The 21,062-nt window shown below is 40.9% G+C and overlaps 1 protein-coding gene across 1 annotated transcript; it reads left to right on the top strand.

The window, feature by feature from the left end:
• The first annotated feature begins 2,085 nt into the window (after positions 1 to 2,085).
• On the top strand, positions 2,086 to 9,250 carry CLEC3A (C-type lectin domain family 3 member A). Its single transcript, XM_075100981.1, has 3 exons — positions 2,086 to 2,272; positions 4,413 to 4,493; positions 7,642 to 9,250. The coding sequence occupies exons 1-3, from the start codon at positions 2,158 to 2,160 to the stop codon at positions 8,031 to 8,033; spliced, it is 588 nt and encodes a 195-aa protein (XP_074957082.1). The 5' UTR covers positions 2,086 to 2,157; the 3' UTR covers positions 8,034 to 9,250.
• The last annotated feature ends 11,812 nt before the right edge of the window (positions 9,251 to 21,062 follow it).

Below are 21,062 nucleotides of genomic sequence, written 5' to 3'. Positions count from 1 at the left end.
TTTTCCTGTCAGACTCTTTCCACAGAAAGAAAAGAAAGCCTGTGTTAGAAAACTCAAGTTCCAAGGAGCAGGAACAAATACATCCTGGTACTGAGTTCTTAAACACACACACTAAAATGCTTGCTGACCCCAGCTGCTGGTCCTGCCTCTCTGACAGCATGTGGGACAGCTAAGCTCCACGTGAAACAGCTCCAGGGGTTTACATCTCCCTTTCTGAGGTAAACCAAAATTAGCACTAGTTTAATGTCAGGCTACAAGCTGCAGTGGTTCCCGATCAGCTTCATGTGCAATTCCACAACCTCTGACAAGGGACCAAGTGAAAAACTAACCGGAGGCAGTTATTGATTCAGCTGTCTGCCCTTAGTTAACTTATATTGATGCCCCAGTATTGCTGGGATAAAATATGGATCAACCCTGAACTTAGGGTTAGTTCTAAATGACTGATTAAATCTTGAACTAGACCCTTGCAAAGCTCCTTGTTTTCCTCTCCGACAGCTCACATTCCCTGTCTGGTGTGCTGGTTGGTATGAGAGCCTTTTCCACGCTTCACTGTGTACTGAAACGTGAAGCTGTGTGAGCGATTTGTTAGGCACTCCTGGGTGGGTGGGACCCTGTAGTAACCACCCCTGGTGTGCTATGCTTTGTATTAGCAGGGGGGACTTAGCATTGTTGATGCAGAGGTTTCCCTACGCAGTGTAACATACTTCAATATCTTGAAGCAGGACCACTGACACTAAGTTTTATCATATCAGGGTGCAATTATGGAAAGTTTGTTAATTAATAATAGGTGCTTACTAGTTACAGATTATCAGAATATAGCTAGTTGTTTAAAAGTATCCAAAACAGATGGTGTAGGTGTGTTTTACATTTTAAGTACTGAAGTGCTTTTAGACTGTATGGGGGTTGCAAAAAGCCAGTATGTGTTTCATGTAGTATAACAACACATCCCTAAATCTCAGCTTTCATTTAATAAAGTAATAAGTCTCTTGCTGTTACAGTTCTGAAAAAATCTGGCAACACGAGCAGAATGTAACCAAGGCAGAGATGGCAAAGAGATGCCTGGAACCACAGCTCTGAAGGCCAAGAACTGCACCTGCCAGCACCCCATTGCCCAGTGATGACTTCAGTGTCAACGTTTTAAACAAACCCTCTCTTGTTTGGGTTGGGGGGGACATGGGGACAGCAAAAAAGCGTGATGGATGGGCACATTATTGTGGTAATTTCATTTGTTCACCAAAATCAGTGAGAGGTTCTACTACTTATAGCAACCCCAATTAAAAGGCAGCCTCAAAACGCTCAGCAGAGCCCAAGAGAAAATGAAAGATCTGTATACAGAGAGCTCTCCAGAGTCCAGAGAGACGCTGTCCCGCTTTGAGCATCTTGTGCTTTACTGAGAGCAGCATCCCTTCCTCTGACCCTGTAGTCAGCACTTGGGAACCCGTGGAAGAGTATGGCTCTCCTTTGTTCCCCTGACCAGACCCTGCTGATAGCACGTACGGTTGCTCTTCATCAGAAATGCAGTCATATCTTAGGTATTTATTAACCCTTCATAAATTAATAAATGCACTCCTCACACAATGTGATCTTAGTATCCACGTACGTATGCGTGTGTGTGTAGCTGCAATGTCTGCATTTACTCAGGGGTAAATTCTTTTTTTGTTTCAATGTAAATAAGACCATGACCATTGTCATGACTTAGCCAGCTTGGGTCAGAGCCATGCTGGGTAAGCCTGTCATATTTGTAGAAATCTTTTGGCTACCCCTCCATAAGGCTGGCATTGCACAAGGTGTTTTTGAGCATCCATCTGCTTTTCTGCACATGTTGGCTTCGAAGTTAAAACAGGAGATACAGTGCTCATTAGTGGTGATCGGTGCACTGTTCAGTGCTGGTACAGCCTCTGTAAGAGCAACCTGTCCCAGCTGAACTCAAAAGGGAAATAGGAATTTCAGAAGAGACGTGAGAACAAGGGGGTGCCTTATGCTACGGCCAGCTTAAGTATTAAACACATTTCGTAAGCAAGGAGCAGAGCCAACCCTGTCACTACACTTTTATAAAACTGACCTCAGGCAGTCCCTGCTGAGACGTGGCTATGCGACTCTCTCAGAGCTGCTAAAGAGAATCTCTCAAAGCTCCTTCTAAAGTGCTTTAGGAGAGACATGGCACAAACTGGGCTTTGGATTTTTCTACTCGTAAGCATACTACTGCTGGACCAGACCATCAGCCATGCTTCCAAACTCAAAGCCAGGAAGCACAGCAAACGTAGAGTGAAAGGTACTGGGTTTTAAGTGGGAGAAGGGATAGAAGCTTACAGGCTATGCAAGTTTACTATGTACTTAAATAACATTGCATGAACCAGAAACTAACATTATACAAATGCTTGCTAACAAAGGACAGTTGAGTCTATGTTATATCTGTCTTCAAAATATTATTATGTGAGTTAACAAAGCTAAAAATAAGGTGGCTGAGTGAGTTATGGAAATAGAGCTGTATAACGATTGTAAATATATTGCCCTGTTATGCCTATTCACCTCCGTCGACATTTAGGACTCAGAGGCACAGCTGATAGAGGACTCCAGCCCATCATTAGTTATGTAGTTGTATTGACTAAGATCAGAAGAATGGAAATTCATGTACATATGGCGGAAAAGAGCAGAACAACATACTCAGCCTCCAAGAGTTATTGTTCAGATTTTTGTACCATTTCCTAACTTTAACAGAATATCTGTCTAATATTTGTGGAATATTACTTTACTTGCGTGACAAGTACTGTGAAATGGCAAGTCAAACTAATGAAAAAGAATTAGCAGAAAAAGGTAAAGCATAAATTCCCAGAGCAAAGCTTACAGAGCAAATGAAAATGCTGAGTGTTGTCTGGAAATGTCTGTGTAATTTAAAAACGTATTTCTAAGAAAAGAGGGTAGGATGGAGGTTACGCTAATGGCAAATATTTAAACTAGTCATTGAAAAACCGCAGCTTTGATAAAGCCATCGTACAACATGACTACACTGCTCTGGGGCTGCAGTTATATAAACTTGCTTCTCCTTTTGAATCTCTATAGTTTTTAGCCTGGTGTCCTAAGGACAGGCTGCTTATGCATTTGTTTTGCCAGCATATTTGTCTGTCAACCTTCTGCTACTTTTGAATTTGAAACAGTTTGGCAGAAGAATGAAGCTCATGACGATAAGTTTCCCAATATTTTATGAAATTCAGAATGAGGGTAAAAAACCAAGGCAAAAAACCACAGAAGAGAGAGAATCTGCATTAGAGCCTCACGAGGGAAAGGTTGCACCAGGAGCTCAGCTTGTTCTGCTTTTTGCCTCTTTTGAAGCAGACAGGGGACAAGGGGAGGCTACTGTGAACCGGGAATCACAGGGAGGAGCATGGATTGAGGAACTGGGAGTCCTGCCTTGGGGAACAAGGGAGTCATGAAGGACAGCCAGGGTTATCTCCACAGGCAGCAGAGAATATGGAGAAGAGATGAACTTTCTGGGGTGCAGCTGGAGGATTAGGTGATGTAACACAGATCTGTAGGAACTGTGGTTTTGCTAGTTCTGCTATGCGTGAAAGAGCTTATTTATTCCTCATGTTCATTCGTGTGGCTTCTGGAAGGTCTGGTTACTGCTGCAATGAAATTGTCATCTTGTGCAATGGAAACATGCCTGCTAGTTTTTTGATGGTGGTGGAATATTGTAACGATTAAGAAAAAAGAATGGAAAAGAGGACATGAAAATGGAGTTATGTGCAAATTAGCTTCTTTACTTGTCCCACCATCTTCTCGGTGCCTTTGTAAGTGCAACAAAATGGTGATTCAGACTGAATTTGTGTGACTCAAGCCACTAGGCCCTCTCTGTACTCGGGGAGAGAGGAAGGCTCCTTCTGGAGAGGGGAAATTGCAGCTCAGCAAGTTTGTCTGCATACATTCAGACTGTGAAGTTTGTATTAGTTGTTCCTCACTGCATTAAAAAAGGTCTTGCATGAAACTTGCACGCTCACAGAAATAATATTTATTTGAATAAACAAACTTGTGTCCTGCTATTATTTGTATGTCATATATGTACGCCATGGTGTACAGGTTCAAAAGTAAATAGGCAAATCTTGCTGTAAATTAGATACCAACACTCTAAATAACTATTAGCTGCAACAGTCCATGGTTTTCAAACAGTTACTAGTGTACAGTCCAACTGAAAATGAGATTTAAACTATGAGGGTGAAAGGTAAAGGTGGGATCCTCCTGTTTTTTATAGGAACTCTACAGGAATCTGTTGATTAAGGGAAAAACTTTAAAAGAAATCAAAACATATCTCAGCAACGCAAAACCCATGATATTTTGAAACAGCTTTTAACATGTAATTTTTAAATTTTTTTTTTGCACATGTATCTGTTAATTTCTCTATATTTCTTTTATTTAAGAAAAGGATGACCTGAAGACCCAAATTGACAAATTGTGGCGAGAAGTAAATGCTCTGAAAGAAATGCAAGCGCTTCAGACAGGTAAAGCCGCTCACACTGGTCAGTGTCTTCCACGAGTTGTCGCTGCCTTTCCTCTCTCCTTCCCTCCCATCCTTCTCTTCAATGGGGATTTGTGACTGAGAAATACAAGTCCTTAAGGGTGTGGTATGTCACATCTGTAATGGTGAGACAAATGTTGAAGGAAGCATTCAAATAAATCAAGTCTGAACTAATGGCATACAAGTGATGATTCTTCACTAAGAGTAAGAAATAATCTGGAGCAAGAGCTACTTTTGCCTTTTCTATGCACAACCCCAAGCTGTGATTTTAGGTATAATCAGACAATGGCAACACAATGAGTGTTGCTGGGTTTGAGAGTTTAGATGGTCAATGAATTAGATCCCCAGCTTTGGTATGAACATGGGCTAACTATCAAGGCAAAAAATATTATTGGAAAAGGCTGAGAATACCCCTAAAAAGGAAGCTAAAAGGACCGAGACTTTTCTCAGTCTGCAGTTTGTGACATTTAAATGTGAACGTTGCCATAAAACCTCAAAGTAATACCCACTGTGAGTTCGCAAATATCCTGTATCAATGTGCATAGTCCTTTAAGTATTTAAATAGCCAGATGGAAATTTCCAAACAAAATAAGAAGGTTAAATACACATGCACCTACCAGACAGTTGTGCTTTTTCACAGCTGTTGACACAAAACTTGGCTTAAACATGTACAAGAGGACACTACAGAGGAAATTACATCATTCACATGAAACAGAACATATTTTCCTTAGGGATGCTAATAACTAGGTTGTCCTGTTTTACATCTTGGGTTACACAGAGCTTTTTGAGCTTTACAAAATATTTTTATTTTAAATTTCTTATAAGAAGATTTTAGAAGTTTCTTAAAAGAGGGAGCCTGTGCTAGACAAGTAACTCTTGTTTAGAAGGAGTTCTTGTATTGCTTCCAGAAGAAGCTTGCGAGTAAGCATGGCGTGGCTTAGAAATGAAACCAGAGCCAGGAGATTTTCTATCCTCAAAACTTATTTTGAGCTATATTCTAAATTCAGAGCCCACACTCTTCAACTGGATTCCAAATTTGGCAAAAAGAGCTCTATCACCCCTCTAGCTCTGAGTGTGTTTGTTAATGGCCTTATGATACTTGAAAAAGGAGCTGCTTTTTTAGGTTATGGGCATTTCCAAGACACACATTACAATCTGATTTCTTCTTTTGCTTGAATTTCCTCAGACTCCTTTCTACATACCGTGAAATCATACCACATGCCATTTAGCAGCACAGAGTTTCTCCCTGAAGAGGGCCAGTTTCCATCATTACTGCAGCATTGCTGAAGTAGATAAGGTCTCTCTGACCTTTCCTGTTAATATAAATTTGTTAGAGAACTCAACATTTAGCAAATATGTTCATTACTTTTCTTTGGCCATTAGCAGTGGAAAAAGGCAAAATCTGATGGATAAGAGCTAATATAAAATGGTGACCCTGAAAATGCAGCTAAAGAATGCAATGAATCCTACAACTGGAAATAACTAAAAAACTGAGACATATAGGATATGGTCCAAAGTGGATTTCCATATCCTGTTGATCAGATACATAATTACTTTTTTACAAGAACAGATGACAGGAATTAGAAACAGATTATAGAAAACATCAGGACAGAAGATGTTCATATTGTTTCACAACATATTTCTAATATAAGTACAAGATGAGTTTAAGCAATAAATGAAATAATCTGGAAGTAGTCACACACGGGATTCTAAAAATAATTGTTACCGGAGTCTATTCAAGGCTTTTGCTACCTTCCTAAGCTCAGAAGGAACATTCCTTCGAGAAGAACCCTCATCTTGTAAGTATTTTTCTTGGGATAATCTTTTTTTCAGATCTCTGCATTGGGAGAGCTGGAAAGCAAAGTTTAAGGATTCGCTCCTGCAAGCCCGCCTGCACAGACCTTGGGCTGGAAGAACTCTGACAGCGGTTCTTCGGGGCAATTCCAGTCACAGACCACATGCCAAATTAATGTTCTAGTACATTTGGACTTTACATCAAGATTTCCCTGATATATTCCAGTAGAACTAAAAGCAAACAGATTTATAAATGCAAATGTTTAGTTTACTTGGTTCAGATTGTCATGCAAGCTCAGTAGTAAGTGTACACTTTTTAGAAGTATTTATAGATTTAAGTCACTTTACCTCATTTGAATTTACAGTTTGAAGGGATAGACTTTGCTGGAAAGACCAGAATTTAAGAACTAAAGACGCAAATGTATACTCTCCTGCAGGTGGAAATATACTTCTACCAATCATCCAGAGATTTGCATTATGAATTTCAAATTGATATTTTTCTGGTGAGCAGGACACATTTAAAATAGCACTTTTCTGTCCTGCCTTTTTTTTGCTAGGAACTACGCTTATTTAGTTAATGCATAAAACTTTACTTTTCTTTGGCACTGAAATGTCATAAATATTAAAAGACTTTTAGATTTGTCTCTTTATTATAAAACCAAGTATAGATTTCCTGATGACCGACTCACGTCTGCCAACAATATAAACATCCCTGCCTCATCCATTCCATCATTTTTAAGACTGGTGAAATAAGGTAAAAATGTGTGAAAGTAGGACTATTTGCTAAAATTAGATACACTGACAACAGACCTGTGTTATATTTTAGCATTTTGAAACAGCAAAATAAGAAAAAACATTTAGAGAATTACATTGCTGGAGGGAATCTAGGGCTCAAGATCACGCCTGAGGTTTATCAGCGTAAACACAGGAAAGATTCTCTAAAGCACTTTATGGTGTTTAGATCACAGCTATGTCTGTCCTTCCTTTTATGTGCCTCTTCTCTGGAGCAGCTATAAGAGCATGGTCTGCTTTTGGTCATCCTTTGCAGTCCAAGGTGCTTTGCAGAGCGCCTGTGAGCAGTCTGTTCAGACTTCCCAAAGGCATGCTAACGTGCTGGCTGCATACAAGGTCCTACGAGAACAGCAGGAATAGCAGGAAAGTCTGACCTTACTGCTACTTTCAGGCCCACTCTGTGGAGGCAAGAGCTCCCCCCACTTGCCGAGGGACTTGTCTGCTTAATTCCCAACATACCTTTAGAAAATTATCATTTTGTGAAACATAATTCAAAGCTATAGCCCAAACTTTTACTGAACATGCAAACCAATATCTATTCACAGTCTGTCTTCGTGGGACAAAGGCCCATAAGAAGTGCTACCTCACATCAGAAGGCACCAAATATTTTCATGAAGCCAACGAAGACTGCATAGCTAAGGGAGGGACGCTGGCTATCCCAAGGAATAACGATGAAACAAACACTCTTCGAGATTATGGCAAGAAAAGTATGCCTGGAGTGTCTGAGTTTTGGTTGGGTGTCAATGACATGATAAATGAAGGGAAATTTGTTGATGTCAATGGCATGGCTCTACAGTACTTCAATTGGGATCGTGCCCAACCAAATGGGGGGAAGCGTGAAAACTGTGTCTTTTTTTCTCAGTCATCACAAGGCAAGTGGGTGGATGAAGTCTGCCGTACTGCCAAAAGATATATTTGTGAATTTCTGATCCCATAATTACATTACAAATGCCCATGACCATGTTTAGGGTTATTAACATGCAGTTTTGCTTGTTAGTAACCCCTCCCACTTAGACAGTGGTGAGTTAAAAATATCTGTCTCCTGCATTGTACTTACTCTATCCTAAAACAGAAGTTTTCTCTATTAATTTATTTTCTATTCAGATGCTAAAAATGTTATGTTTAGTGAGTTCTCTCATTATGTACAGGAATATGTATTATGTTTTGACCTACACTGTATCATATTTTGGCATATTATTTCAGCCTGATGTTCGGGTTGCTGGAATTCACCTCCTATTTCTGTACTTCATCTCTCCATGGTAGGATAGTACTTAGTTGAACTCGGAACTCTAGTGAATTTATTGAAAGTTTACAAAAGATTGCTGTCTGGTAACGTGCCAATATAAGGCATAGGGATCCTTTCAGTTCCAGCGCTTAAGAGGGACTTTGGGATTATGTGAGCTCCTGTGAAAAATGGCCCTCATCCATATAGAGTTTAACAGGATGGATCTGTCACCAAAAGTTTTACCTATGGGTTAAGAAAACCAAAGGAAACAGAAAAATCTGATGTTAATTTTTAAACTGCATGGAGTTAAAAGTGATACTGCTAGAAAATGGGGGAAGTAGCTGTTCTAAAATGTCAATTAGTCTAAGCACGTTTGCTTCTAAATGTCTCAATTATGGTTAAATATTAGATGTCATTTGGAACATTCTCATAGAAGAAACCAATCTGGGACTAGATCATACCTCTACTATGTAATGCCTTAAGGTGTGCAAAAGCCTTCTCTCCTGCAGGATCAGAAAGAGGCTTTATAATTCAGGCAGTAACACTGCCTGAAAGAACAAGAGGAGAGGAAGGATCCCCTTTCTGGGCACATCATCACCGCTCGTTCACCTCTCTTCACATGGCAGGCAGCACGCCTCATTGGCATAAAAGAATGGGGCCAAACCGCTGCTCATTTGGCCACATATAAATTTTCCCAATTTAACAACTGACATTTGAAAATTAATTAAAATGCGCTGATATTTTTTTTTGCGGTTCTTATTCTCACAGTAGAGATTTGCCTTCCTGTTATAAACAGCATTTTCTCTCTTGTGTAAAGGAATTTCATTTAAATATTTAAATATATTGCTGCTTGGAAGCTAATTCCTACTTTTTAATCTTATAGTTGTACAAGATTCTCTTAAATTATGCAATAAATTTGCAATTACTGGTATTTAGCTGTCGTCATATTTTTGAGAGCTTATGCATCTATGCAAAGGCCACTCTTTCCTAGGACTTTTCTTGAGGATTCAAAAGGAGTACCGTCTCTGGGGGCGTTTTTCTATACATTTTTCTTTTGGTGTCCATATATGCCATAGGACAAAATTTGGATCCCTGCTCACCTAAATGCTGCATGAGATGCAATTTTTCAATGCACCGCTGTAACGTGCTGTAATTAATTTAATTTTCCGACATTCAATGTATTTTACAAATAGGCCTGATTCTGAATTCTCTCACTTAGCCCCTGAGTTAAAATACAGGAGCAAAAAGACCCCCAATATCTACAATTTTATTTCCAAATCTACCAACCTTTGCTAAGGTTGTGACCAACATTCCTTTTACCTGTATTTTAACATGATTAAAGGTCTGTAGTAGTTTTGTATGTCGTCTTTACCTCTGGCTTGTCTGAAACAGGTCAGTATCTCAGCACATCCCTACAGCTACAGTCAAATTGAAAATTCACCACAAATTCCAGAACTTGGTTACCTTTGAGGAGTTTATAAGTTTTTGTCCTATTCAATCTATTTCAACCAAGCTTTTAAAGTTGTACACAGGAATTGAAAACTTTTATAGATATTATTGGTGGATGTTTATCAACCGGTGGAACAGCTACCAGAGACAGAAGTAACTATTTCTTTAGAGATGATTTACTGCACAAAGACAAAACCTACCCCACAGAAATCGGTAATCAATTTGAAGATTCCCAGCAGAACGCTTAGGTAAGAAATTCCAAAGGGACATAAATTAAACAGGAAAAATTATGGAGGAAAGGTCAGGTGGGTAGAGTTGGAGAGGAGGTGGTAGGAGGGTAAAAAACTCCTCCAGAAGTGCCTGCAATGTGAGCAAGACAGAAAATGAAGTAGAAACACAGCAGGGAGACAAACTTTGTCCTGTCAAATTAACTGCCACTACCTTTCCCCTCAATGACTGAATGTGCCTAAGCAAAGTGAGCTCAGAGTGAGGATAAGTATTTGCTGCCTGGTGGGTCTGCTCTGACCCGCTGCTGCACCAGTTCTTGTCCCCAGACCTTTGCTCCCTACCTTTCCTCTCTCCTGATAAAGGTGGTATTGCCCATCTTTTCCATTCAAGCAGACTGGGCTCCCTTCTCTACACCAGTCTCCCACATTTAGTTTCTGAAATCCTCCGAGGTCTCTCAGTGACGTTTTCCCTTCAAATTCCAACTCTGGGTATCTCATCTCTGCAAAAGTCACACAAAACTGTGCACCAGGGACCCCTGCTCCACGGTACGTGCACGTACAACTGGCAAAAGGGATGGAAAAGCTAGAGTTTCACGTGCAGCTGGGGTATTCTGCTCTGCAGCTGGGTGCGGTACCATGGAGTGGGCACTCAGTGGTTTCCCACTTGCACACTGGGTAGTCATCACAGTTCAGTTGGGAATTGCTTGGGTGACTGGGAATTCAACAGGACACACGATAGCATCTTTTATACGCGTTACTGTAAACCCAACGACAGAAAAAGCTCCAACACTCACACCTAGTGGTTTAACACGAGAATGCAGGGTTTACAGAAGTTGAAGTGCTACTTAAATGCGATTACTGTAACAAAATCTGCTTCTAGTTGCTTGCTAAAGGACAGAGGTAACACGTCCAAACATCTACTCGCATCTTTGCAAGAAAACAGAAAACAAATTTTTAAAGACTTTCTACTAATTTTCAAAAGTGCTTAACATTCAGCTGCTAAACCTACATTCTTCTTAATTTTTATGACAAGTATTCAAAAATTTTCATTTTAGGCAGAAATAAGTATTTTTTAAAAAAAAAACTTAAACTCTTTCATGGACACTATCTTGACAGACCAAGCAGTCATTGTGGTAAACCTCAGGAATGGTGCCCTGAATATATGAAATGACAACATTAAAAAAAAAACTAAAACCACCCTTTGTGTTGCAGCATTACCACAGGTTAAATAATCTGTGATTTTCCTCCCCACTTATTTCACACTTTGTCCTCCTACCTTGCATCTGATGTGTCCAAGGATTTCCCTTCTCCTTTGTCTCACCCCAAAGGAGGTCTCATTCTTCCACCTTCCTGCCCTAAAGGAACGCAAAGCTGGCTGTGGGCACCTGAGGGAGGGAGTTCCCTCCCTGGCCCTTATGACTTGATAACAGAAGATGTTCACAGTCACATACCATATAGGGTGGCACAGGCTTAGGTCACCGTTCTCCCCTCCATCCCTGGACAACTCATCTCTTATTAGAGCAAGAGGTTGTCCCTTGCAGAGTTCACATCTCTTTGCTTCTTTGCCTTACTACGTCTTTTAGCAGTAATTTGTTTCTAGCGTAAGAGCTGGTAGTTCCAAGAGCTTGTCAGAAGGAGAAACTCTTTCATCCTGTCCATTACACATGGTATATGCCCAGCATTGTTTGGTCTGGCTTCAGTTGTGCTACATCTCACACGATTTTCAACAACTCACTCAGCTTCTTTCCTTCCTTTCTCTTTTTGACAACCTCAGCCCTGCCTGCATATATTAAACCAGGCTGGTCTTCATTCCAGTGAGCCTGCTGACACTGCTGGCCACTAAGGGGAGAGTCTGAGGTGGAAGAGAGGCTGCCAGCACCAGTGTCCAACTGAGAGCTTCGCTGTACTAGAGTTACCCTCCTTGGTCTGCTCCTGAAGGGAAAGTTCTGATACTAGCTGAGAGGTGCTCAGGAGCATCTCCCAAGCTTTTCAAACTGCACAGCAGAGTCCAAGGCTTGCTGATTTGCCCTGACCTTCATTGGAGAGCTTAGTGGGGAGTATAAAGCATGAAGTAGAGCAGTTTGGAGTGGAAGGAACTTACAATTTAAAGCTAAGCCCAGAGCTGGCCTTACACACAAGAATGTAAACACAGTACTCTTATTTACTGGTATTTTCCCCTTGTTCACCTTTCTCTCTTGACTTTTATTCCTGCCATTTATTTTTCTCCATGTGTTATTTTCCATAGTCTTCATGCATACACATTAACCCCCTGGGAAAGACAATTTTCTAGGAGCATAGAAATTTGCTTCTGTAGCCAGGTCTACAATTTAAAAAACTTTAAAGATCTATTCTTGAGTACTCCTCTTACTACCAGCAAAAATCAACCTTGCTAAACTCCTTCCATCCATCAGCAACATCCTAGTACCTTGTGGGGCACTCAGTGTTTCTGAGGCACTGATGTTGTCCCAGGAAGCTCAGTCCAGTTATGAATTCACCTGTTGCTATCTCACAGGGGCATATGATTTGTCTGAATCACACACTGCAACAACCTAAACCTGGGTAATTACTGAAGGACAGCAACCGTACCTGTGAACAATATGAAACAGCCTCAGAGAGCCTTATCTCTGATGGCAACAAGCAAAGGGGATTCCTCTGTAGGAGCAAAGAGCATCATTTGGAACATCTGCTCATATTTAAGCTCAGCCCAAGATTGTTAGCGTACATCGCTCATTCCCACTTGAATGCTTGGTTTGCAGTGAAATGTTCTCAGCTGTGCATAAGGCACAGGTTGTCTGATGGATTAATGTGATGTGGATTTCAGCAGCAGAAGCTTTAAAAATGGAAAATAGTAAAATGTTTACTAACTAAAACTAACTGGAAATCCATTAAAATATTGGGAAATTACTTCAAATTTCAGCTTGCTTGGTCTTAATCTCCAATTTAAGCCTTCTTCTGGGATTAAGCCAGCTCTACAGACTACAGAGATGTCGGTGCTATGAGGAAAGATGTGTTCCTTCCACTGTAGGGGTGTGTATAAAAGGAGAAGGTCCTCTTGTACCAGGCTCCAAGATAGGGGTTTGGAGGATGTAATCCCGGATAAAATTTCTGCATCCCAGCTGGAAGCACCGTTCTGTGCTCAGCAGACCAGGTGAGCTCAAAACCTTCAGTAAGAGCTGTATTAGCTCACTGGGAGCAGGAGGCTGCTGAGCACAGGACACAGGTGGGGATTACGCACACAGCCACCACCTGTATACAAAAAGCCTGTTTACTGGCATCAGGTGTGTAGCTTCCTGCCTTGCAACCTCTCTGAGCAGAAAAGCACTATGCAGAACAGAAGTACTCCAGGGGTTTTGCTGTGCCTTATTTGAACTGCACAAGAATTTTCTCATTAGTACAAGCTGTGTCCCTCCACCTTTGGAAGGAGGCAAACAATCTCCTTTAAGGAGTCCCAGACCTACTTACTGATCATATGAACACATGAAAAAGGAACTTCTGCCATTAATCAGACTAGCCTTTCTGGTGACCAAGTCAAAGATCACATTTTAAAATAAAAATACGATTCACAATCTTATATTGTTTGTATTTTTCCTAACAGCTGGATGAATGCTTACAAATTGAGGCAGAATTTGGCCCGTGTAGGCTTTGCTAAACCTCTAACAGTTCCAGCACTATTTTCTTGGGGGGGAAAAAAGAGTAAGGTTAAACTATGCATACTTTCTTCTTTAAAGGAACTCTACTTCTTTTTCCATTTATTTCTTCCCTTCTTTGGCCTGCCATTACTCCTCAAAGTTTGGAAATATTTCCTTCTTTATTGTTTTTCTATTTACTATATAGGAGTTTTTTATAGACTTTCTCCTACAAAGCCTCCATAGCTTCTCTTCTCTTGTTAAATTCTGTCTTGTGGATCACGTTAGAGAAGGATAAAAGCTGTACTAGATCTTGGAAACTAAATTATGAGTACCTTAGAACAGTTTATTGCACGGATAAATATAACACCAATCTCACTTTATGCTGTCTAAACAAAAGATAACTTCCTTGGAGTGATGGTCTCGATACAGCATTCCTCCCTCCAGCCAAGTTTTAGGCAGGAGGGGATGCCTTGAGAGTATTTTAAATATATCTTCGCTCTCTCCAGCTGCAGCTGTCTATAGGCTCAGACAAATAGAGGGACAGTATTGAGCTGTGCCAGACAGCCCCTTCTCCTCCTGCAGCAGCACCTAAAATGAGGGTACAGATGGCCAAACTTGCACTTGCTAGGGAGCAATAGCCCAGAGGCTGGTGTGCGTGCAGAGTGTTGCTTATTTGCACTGCCTGTGCAGAAAAGAAGGAGAATTTGTAGTACGGGGGTTTCAATGTAAAACCTAGTTTAACCAAACTTGTAACACTTGCAGTTTTTCTTGAGAAAATCACCCTGTGGCATTCAGGGTATTACTTTGGCTCATACTTGCAGTCAACTAAGCAGGAAAGAAGTTTAAAATTTTTTTTTTTGGTAGTGAATAAAGCCTGTTACTGATACAGTATGGCCAGGTGCCAGCGGATGGCACATTTAATTACACAGGCTGCCTATAAGATAGATATATTCAGACCTAAAACATGGCAACATGGTACACGTACTAAAGCACCATGATTTGCTTTTCTATGCTTCTGCAGAAGCAATGTGGAAAATTCCACAAATATAGACCCCTTCTGTCAGGGCAGCAGTGATGAATACAGGTGTAGTTCTAAAGAAAAGCAGCAGCACAGCAGGACCAAGACACTAAACTTAAAGTAAATTATGTACTTTTAAATGAGCTGTCTTTTCTCTGTACAATATCACAGCTATGAGACCTGCTAGCAATTAGTAAACCCTTCCAAATTAGAGTAATCTCTCTCTCCTTAATTTAAACAAATATAATGAAAAATAGCTTTTCCAGGGATATTCAGCCCCCTCAGTAGCAGAGTTCTTTGTTCTACTGAAGTACTACACTATTTGCCTAGGTAGTGGTAATCATTTTGTAGAATAAAATGTACATCCTTAGGGAAAATGGAGCAGAAACCTCCTAATGTTGCATTATTAGGGCATGACCCAAAGTTCTTCAAAGCGAATGGGAAGGCTTCTGTTGAATGCAAGGGGGTTTCCACCAGATTATCCCAAACTCTTAATACACTGATGTTGAAGCACAGTCTGCTTTAAGGCAGGCATTCTCAAGTGCTCCTGAAGAAGATGGCTGTTCAAAAGATGGTGCTCCTGGTCCTTTGCTTTTTTCAGAAAATTCAACAGTAAATGAAAAGACTCATTCCTCCACCAATAGCAGTGAATTTTTCCTTCCCAGTGAAGGAAACACAGAAGCAGAACTAGTTCTAAGTGGCATTTGCTTTGGAGATGTATTCACTAGTAAACTCCTTCAGTCCATTCAGGGTGCAGAGGCCTGATCTGCAAACTATTGAAAGAAAAGGACTGTTTTTCCATTTACTTCAACAGACTTTAGGTCAAAACAGGAACTTGTTAGTCCTCTATTTTTACTGTCTATCACTCTGGTTTCATTTCTGGAGGTGTTTAAACTAGTAAATGCAGACATCAGCTTGAGAAGGAAAAAAGCAGAGAAAACCCTGATATTTTCCCAATGATTTCCCAGCCCAAAAGAGGTGTGAATCCTCAGTGGGATAAGGGGGTATCTCAGCAGCAAGAGGCTTCGTCTCCTGGCATAGCAGTGCCGGTGAGTGCTGGCTGCCCTAAATACCGATGCCATCACCGCTGTCCCTCGACGGGCCCTGCTCAGAAACCTCCGCCGTGAGAGCAGCTCTCCTGAATACTCCGCTAGGACCCAGAGGGAGAGGTTGGTGGGCGAGAGCAAGGGCATTTTCGGGGGAAGCCGCTGCGTGCTTGAGGACCTGTTTCCACGCCGCTCTCGCGCTCCCCCGTGCGCGCAGCCCGCACTCACCGCCCGCCCGACGGGGGCTCCAGGGCGCTGAGCCGCACCCCAGGAGCTGCCCGCCCTGGGCACCCAGAGCTCTGCAATGGCCAGCCCGCGACTGGATGGGCTTTTTTTTATCTTTTTGAGATGATCTTTTGCCCCCCGAGGCCGGCGTGACCCGAGGGGTGGCCGTGCGGGAGCGCCGGGGCGGCGCGGGGCGGGGAGCTGTCCGCCGCCCCGGTGCTGAAGCTGCCGGTGGGGGAGAGGCGCAACCCCCGCACCCTGGCGGAGTCCCGGTCCCGGACGCAGCCCCCGGCCCCGCACAGAGCCCACCGGCTCCGGCCCGCTTCTCCGCCGAGTCGAGCACTGCGGAGGAGAGGGAGAGGGAGAGGAACAGGAGAGCTGCAGAACTAGCCCTTTCAAAAGATGACTGATATGTTTAATTTTTCCCTGTATATAATCAGAGTTACTTACTCTAACTTAAAATGTCCCATGGGACTTAGTATGTCCCATGTTCAGGGACTTCTTGTGTAGATGGTAAAACAAAGTGTCTGTTCCAAAACGTTTATAGTCCAGATAGACCAAAGGAAGATTGTTATCCCCATTTTACAAAGGGGAAGACGAAGCATTAAGAAATTAAGGATTGAAATAAAACATCATCGAGCAAGAAAAAGAAAATGAAATCTTCTGGACCCAGTATAACAGCCACCAGGTTACCTTTCTTTCTCAAGAGTCAGACCTGAGGTGTGTGAAGCATTATCACCTGCACCCTGTGCGCAGCAGTTGAGTGTACATGTGTGGGAGCAGCACAGGGGCTGGCCAGGCTGAAGGGTCTGAGTGCCGGGTAACACAGACAGCAGCTGGGAGAGTGAGGAGGGCAAGGGCTGTTCCTGGCAGAACTACCCTGTCCTGTGACAGTGACCCTGAATTTTCCTCCTATGAAAAAGCCCTTGTAAAATTAACTTATTTTTGATTCTTGAGTCAAGTAATGCTATGCCAAACGTTCAGCTGATAAACATTATATTTCATATTTACTCCAGTACATCTAGAGTAATTATATTAGTGTGCGCTACGTGATTAGTGTAGCCCATAATGAGTTGCTGTTGAACTGCTCTATAAATCTAACATGCTGTTAAACTAATTATCATCTTCTATATTTAGCTAAGCAATCAGTCTAGGCTAGCTAAAGCAATGTGAAAAATATCAAGATTAAAAGCATGAAACAAACTGTGGCTACTATCTAATTAAGCAGAGAACAATACGGTGAATTGCAAACATGGATACTGCAGGCAAATTTATTTTAGGAAAACTGTCCAAGTTTGAGAAGGCTCTATTTCAGTTAATTTCACTGTAGCCCGCTAAAGATGGAGATATTTGTCTTGGTTCAGATATGTATTGTATTTTTATAATGTTTGAATTTTAATTGGTTAGAGGAATGGAAAGAAGAGAAAACTACTTCTGTTCTTATTGCAAATATATTTCATACATGCTACATGAAGTTAAACTTTTTCCTATGAAAATATGGCTAATGCAAAGATTTCAGACTGTGTGGTCTGTAGTCTGTAGGCATAATTGTGTCGGTACGCTAGATGAGAAATAGCTTCCTCCGTTCCAAGCACCAAGGTGAGAGGTTCAGACATTATCTTCAAAGATGTTTACTCATGCCTAATTTTATCTTGGCTCTGGAGTTGTTGACATTATCAACCCACTCTTATTGTTAATCATCATACGTATTACCTGCAACCATCTAGTATGTTCTTTTGCTGATTAAAACACAACATTTGCTGAGAATAATGCTTACTAAGAATCACTGTAACCATTCTGGAACATTGCAAAAGGTAGTTAAAAGGCACTGGTAAGAAGCCCTTCGGCCACCATAAACCCTACATTTCATAAAATCTGTGTGTAAAGACAATTATGTGAACATTGCTTAGTCTCCAGTTCATGAAAACTTTGGTACTTATTCTAGGCAAAGACCTCAGTGGAATTTCTCCACTGCTTTAAATGCAATTAAATCCTAACTGCTTAATTGCCTAGGCTGCATCCCCTGTCTATAAAATGGAACATACATAACTAGCTCAAAGTGTTATCAGGTGCAAAATTTTACTAATACTGCTGTGGTACTTTGAGATCTTTCTAAAGAATTGGCAGGTGTGTTTAGCCTGGACAAGGGATCTTTCAAATGAGGTGTAACGTTTTGGTTTATGATTTCTTGTAACTTGTTCATAATGAGTTTAACTGATATAGGACTAGATTTTCATAGGTCGTTTTGCTGGTATACATGTGGTAAAGAATATGAACTACTTCATGCATTTTCCCTAGCAAATGTAAAATAATCACATACTAATCTCCTTTTTTAAAAAATATTTTTCAGATGATTCTGAAAGGAAGCATTTATCTTGAGACTGGCCAAAAAAACCCTGTGGTAGTGGATGGATCTTGTGTAGAATCTAGTTCAGTTCTTGGGATCAGCCCAGATCACATTGTGGAATCTGGGAATGGTAATGGAGCAAAGGCGGCTTTTGAGATCAGAGACAGGTAACAAAGAAAACAGCTTCATCTTTCTTTTGTATACTCAGCTATAGAGACACTGTGGTAAATGGAAGACAATGTGCTCATGGGGATTTTATAAGCATGTGAATCTTCCCAAACTTTTGTCTGCACAGCACTATAATTTCTTCTACAGTATTTTTAGCAATATATGGTCATTAAGTAATGTCCACAGGGTCTTGGTGACATAGCAGGGACACTAGGAGACTTAATGTAGTCCTTACCCACCAGGAGACAAACTTTTTTCAAATTTTTAAATCCAGATTTTTCATTCTTCCTTAGATGCCCTACTGAAACTTGAGATTCTACTAGTGTTGAATTAAAAACAGACGGTTTCTTGGGAAATACAAACTGTATCTGCATGCTTGTGTGTGTGTATGCAGTGGTTCCATAATGTAATGACTGGAATCTAAGTCCACGAGTACTCTTCTAGTAAGAGTTAATAAGGAAACTGCTGACAGCATCTTACGTGAGCGGTGTGTTCCATACATCACTGTGCCTCAACCTGGGCCACTGGTGGTTTGACAGACATCACAGGGTAGCCGGCAAAATGGTCTCTCCCTTCCAAAAAAATGGTCTCACAAACAATCCTCTGCACCTGACCAAAGCATCAAGGCAAAATAAAAAGGCATATGTTTATATGAATAATAAAACACAGTATGTTCATATGAAACACATTATGGCAGTGATGCACAAAATAGTCTGTTTCTACAGGACTAGGCAGGCAGCATTTTTCTCAGGACAGTAGGTGGCCGTTTGTTTCTGGAAAGGTTGAGAAGTACCCTAAGCACATCAGAAGAGCTTTTACAATTATAAGCAATTTATTGGTTGGCTGGTCCATGTAATAGCTGTTTATTAAGGCACACATTAAGCACTCTGTAACCTTTAACAAATTATTTATAAGTGTTAATTAATGAAAAACACCTTTTTGCTAGCATGCTGCCAGCATTATTAATCTGTTCTCAATATCATGAAAGACAGATACCCCCAGTAGTCTCATTCAACTTTCTTGGCAAGGGGGAATAAATAGGAGTGAATAAGCAAGGTTACATATGAAACATTGATTAGAAGTAAATGATTACCATATGAATTGGGTAATTCTACTGAAATATTAAGGGAAGTTGATAAGAATAGAATGTTCTGGAGACCCTGCCAGTTTCCTTTCCCATGCATTGCATTAGTAGTATTGCAGCGTTAATCCATTCAGTCATTGAAAGAAAAGAGAAAAAGGCCACTGGTGAATAGGCAGGGAAATGTCAAGCTTTACACAAGATGCAGATGTTCTTCATTATGCAGGGTACAAAAACGCTGAGAAAGGAGCTCATTAGTAGAACTGCGTGAATAATGGGTTGTCTGGTTTTGTGGTCAAACCAAAAAACCAGGAGGGGAAAAATGATCAAACTAAGCAGAAAATTTTGAGGCTTTATTAAAATTTTATTTTCTTGGAGGGAAGATGAAAGAGAGATTGCATGCAGGGAAGGGGGGTAGGGAGAGAGGGGCAACAAAAAAAGACAAGCTGATTTCTGATCAGCCTTGCCTGGTAGCAATTGGACAAGCTATCCTCTCCAAAACAGCTGATGAGAACAGATACTTTTCAGGATAGAACGAAGAGGGTATGTCCACAGTGTCAGATCCTTTAAGTTACATGTCCTGAGACAGCTAGACGTGAGTTTCCTTTCTGGAAGCTATGAAATCACTAAGGATGGAGTTGAGAAGCTCTACTGACAACAACTATCTGCCTCTTTTGCCTTTAAACTCAATCCTGAGAAAGCGAGAGCATCCCGACAGCCATAATCTGTGGCTGTTTCACAAGTCTTTCTTAGCTGCCATGTCAACCAGGTAGTATTAAAAGCTGACTTTTTATACTACTTTTTTGTCATGATACAGCAAACTTTGCTGGAAATATCTTGGTAAGGTAAGAACCTCTGTTTCTCTTGTGCTTCTTCCCACCTTCTTGCTCGACAGTGGTATGTAAACTACGTGGGCATCTGCTCCCCCTCTTGTGTCAGGAACTAGGATGGCTCCTTACAATATTCTGTAAGATCAAGACACAGTTGACTTTTATTGAGGAAAAAGTTAAATAGTATGTTATCAAGCTCTGCTCCCAACGGAATCACGCTTGTTATTAGAAGCTAATGAATAATGTGAAAAACATTCTGGAATGTGATCTTTAGCTGAGAGGACTGAGATCTGCTTTTTAACAGTGTCATATGCTACATTTGAGTGTTCCAAACACTTGTTGAAGATTTGTAGCAGAAGATCCCCATTAGAGCCTTGTGTCTGGCTTATGGATACAAAAGTGTGTGTTTGAAGATTTTTATTAACACGTTTTGAGGGTTTAATTTTACCACCGAAGACAAAGTAATTGTGAAGAGTTTTGTGAGTTTGATCTGAGATTTAAAAAGCTGGATTCTCTCCAACTACGGCATAGAGGTTCCAGCATAGAAATGTTTCGTGCCAAGAAAAGCAATTTAAACATGAGTAATGAGGGCACATTGTTAACCATTACTCTTTAAAGATCTATTTTTCATTTTTAAAAGCTGCACAAGCACAAACTATTTTTGGAAGTAACTTTCCCTTTGGTCCCTCTTCAAAACCACAGAACATATATTCTCATTCAG

Source organism: Phalacrocorax aristotelis, chromosome 8 (assembly GCF_949628215.1).
Source record: "Phalacrocorax aristotelis chromosome 8, bGulAri2.1, whole genome shotgun sequence".
Lineage (NCBI taxonomy): Eukaryota > Metazoa > Chordata > Aves > Suliformes > Phalacrocoracidae > Phalacrocorax > Phalacrocorax aristotelis.
The sequence above is the reverse complement of the archived record's forward strand: the minus strand, read 5'-3'. Positions and strand labels throughout refer to the sequence as shown.

Excerpts from the sequence above, each read along its gene's own strand:
- CLEC3A (XM_075100981.1), top strand. The coding sequence starts at position 2,158 with ATGGCACAAACTGGGCTTTGGATTTTTCTACTCGTAAGCATACTACTG. Across the intron at positions 2,273-4,412 it reads CAGCAAACGTAGAGTGAAAG|AAAAGGATGACCTGAAGACC; the intron begins GTACTGGGTTTT and ends CTTTTATTTAAG. Across the intron at positions 4,494-7,641 it reads AATGCAAGCGCTTCAGACAG|TCTGTCTTCGTGGGACAAAG; the intron begins GTAAAGCCGCTC and ends ATCTATTCACAG.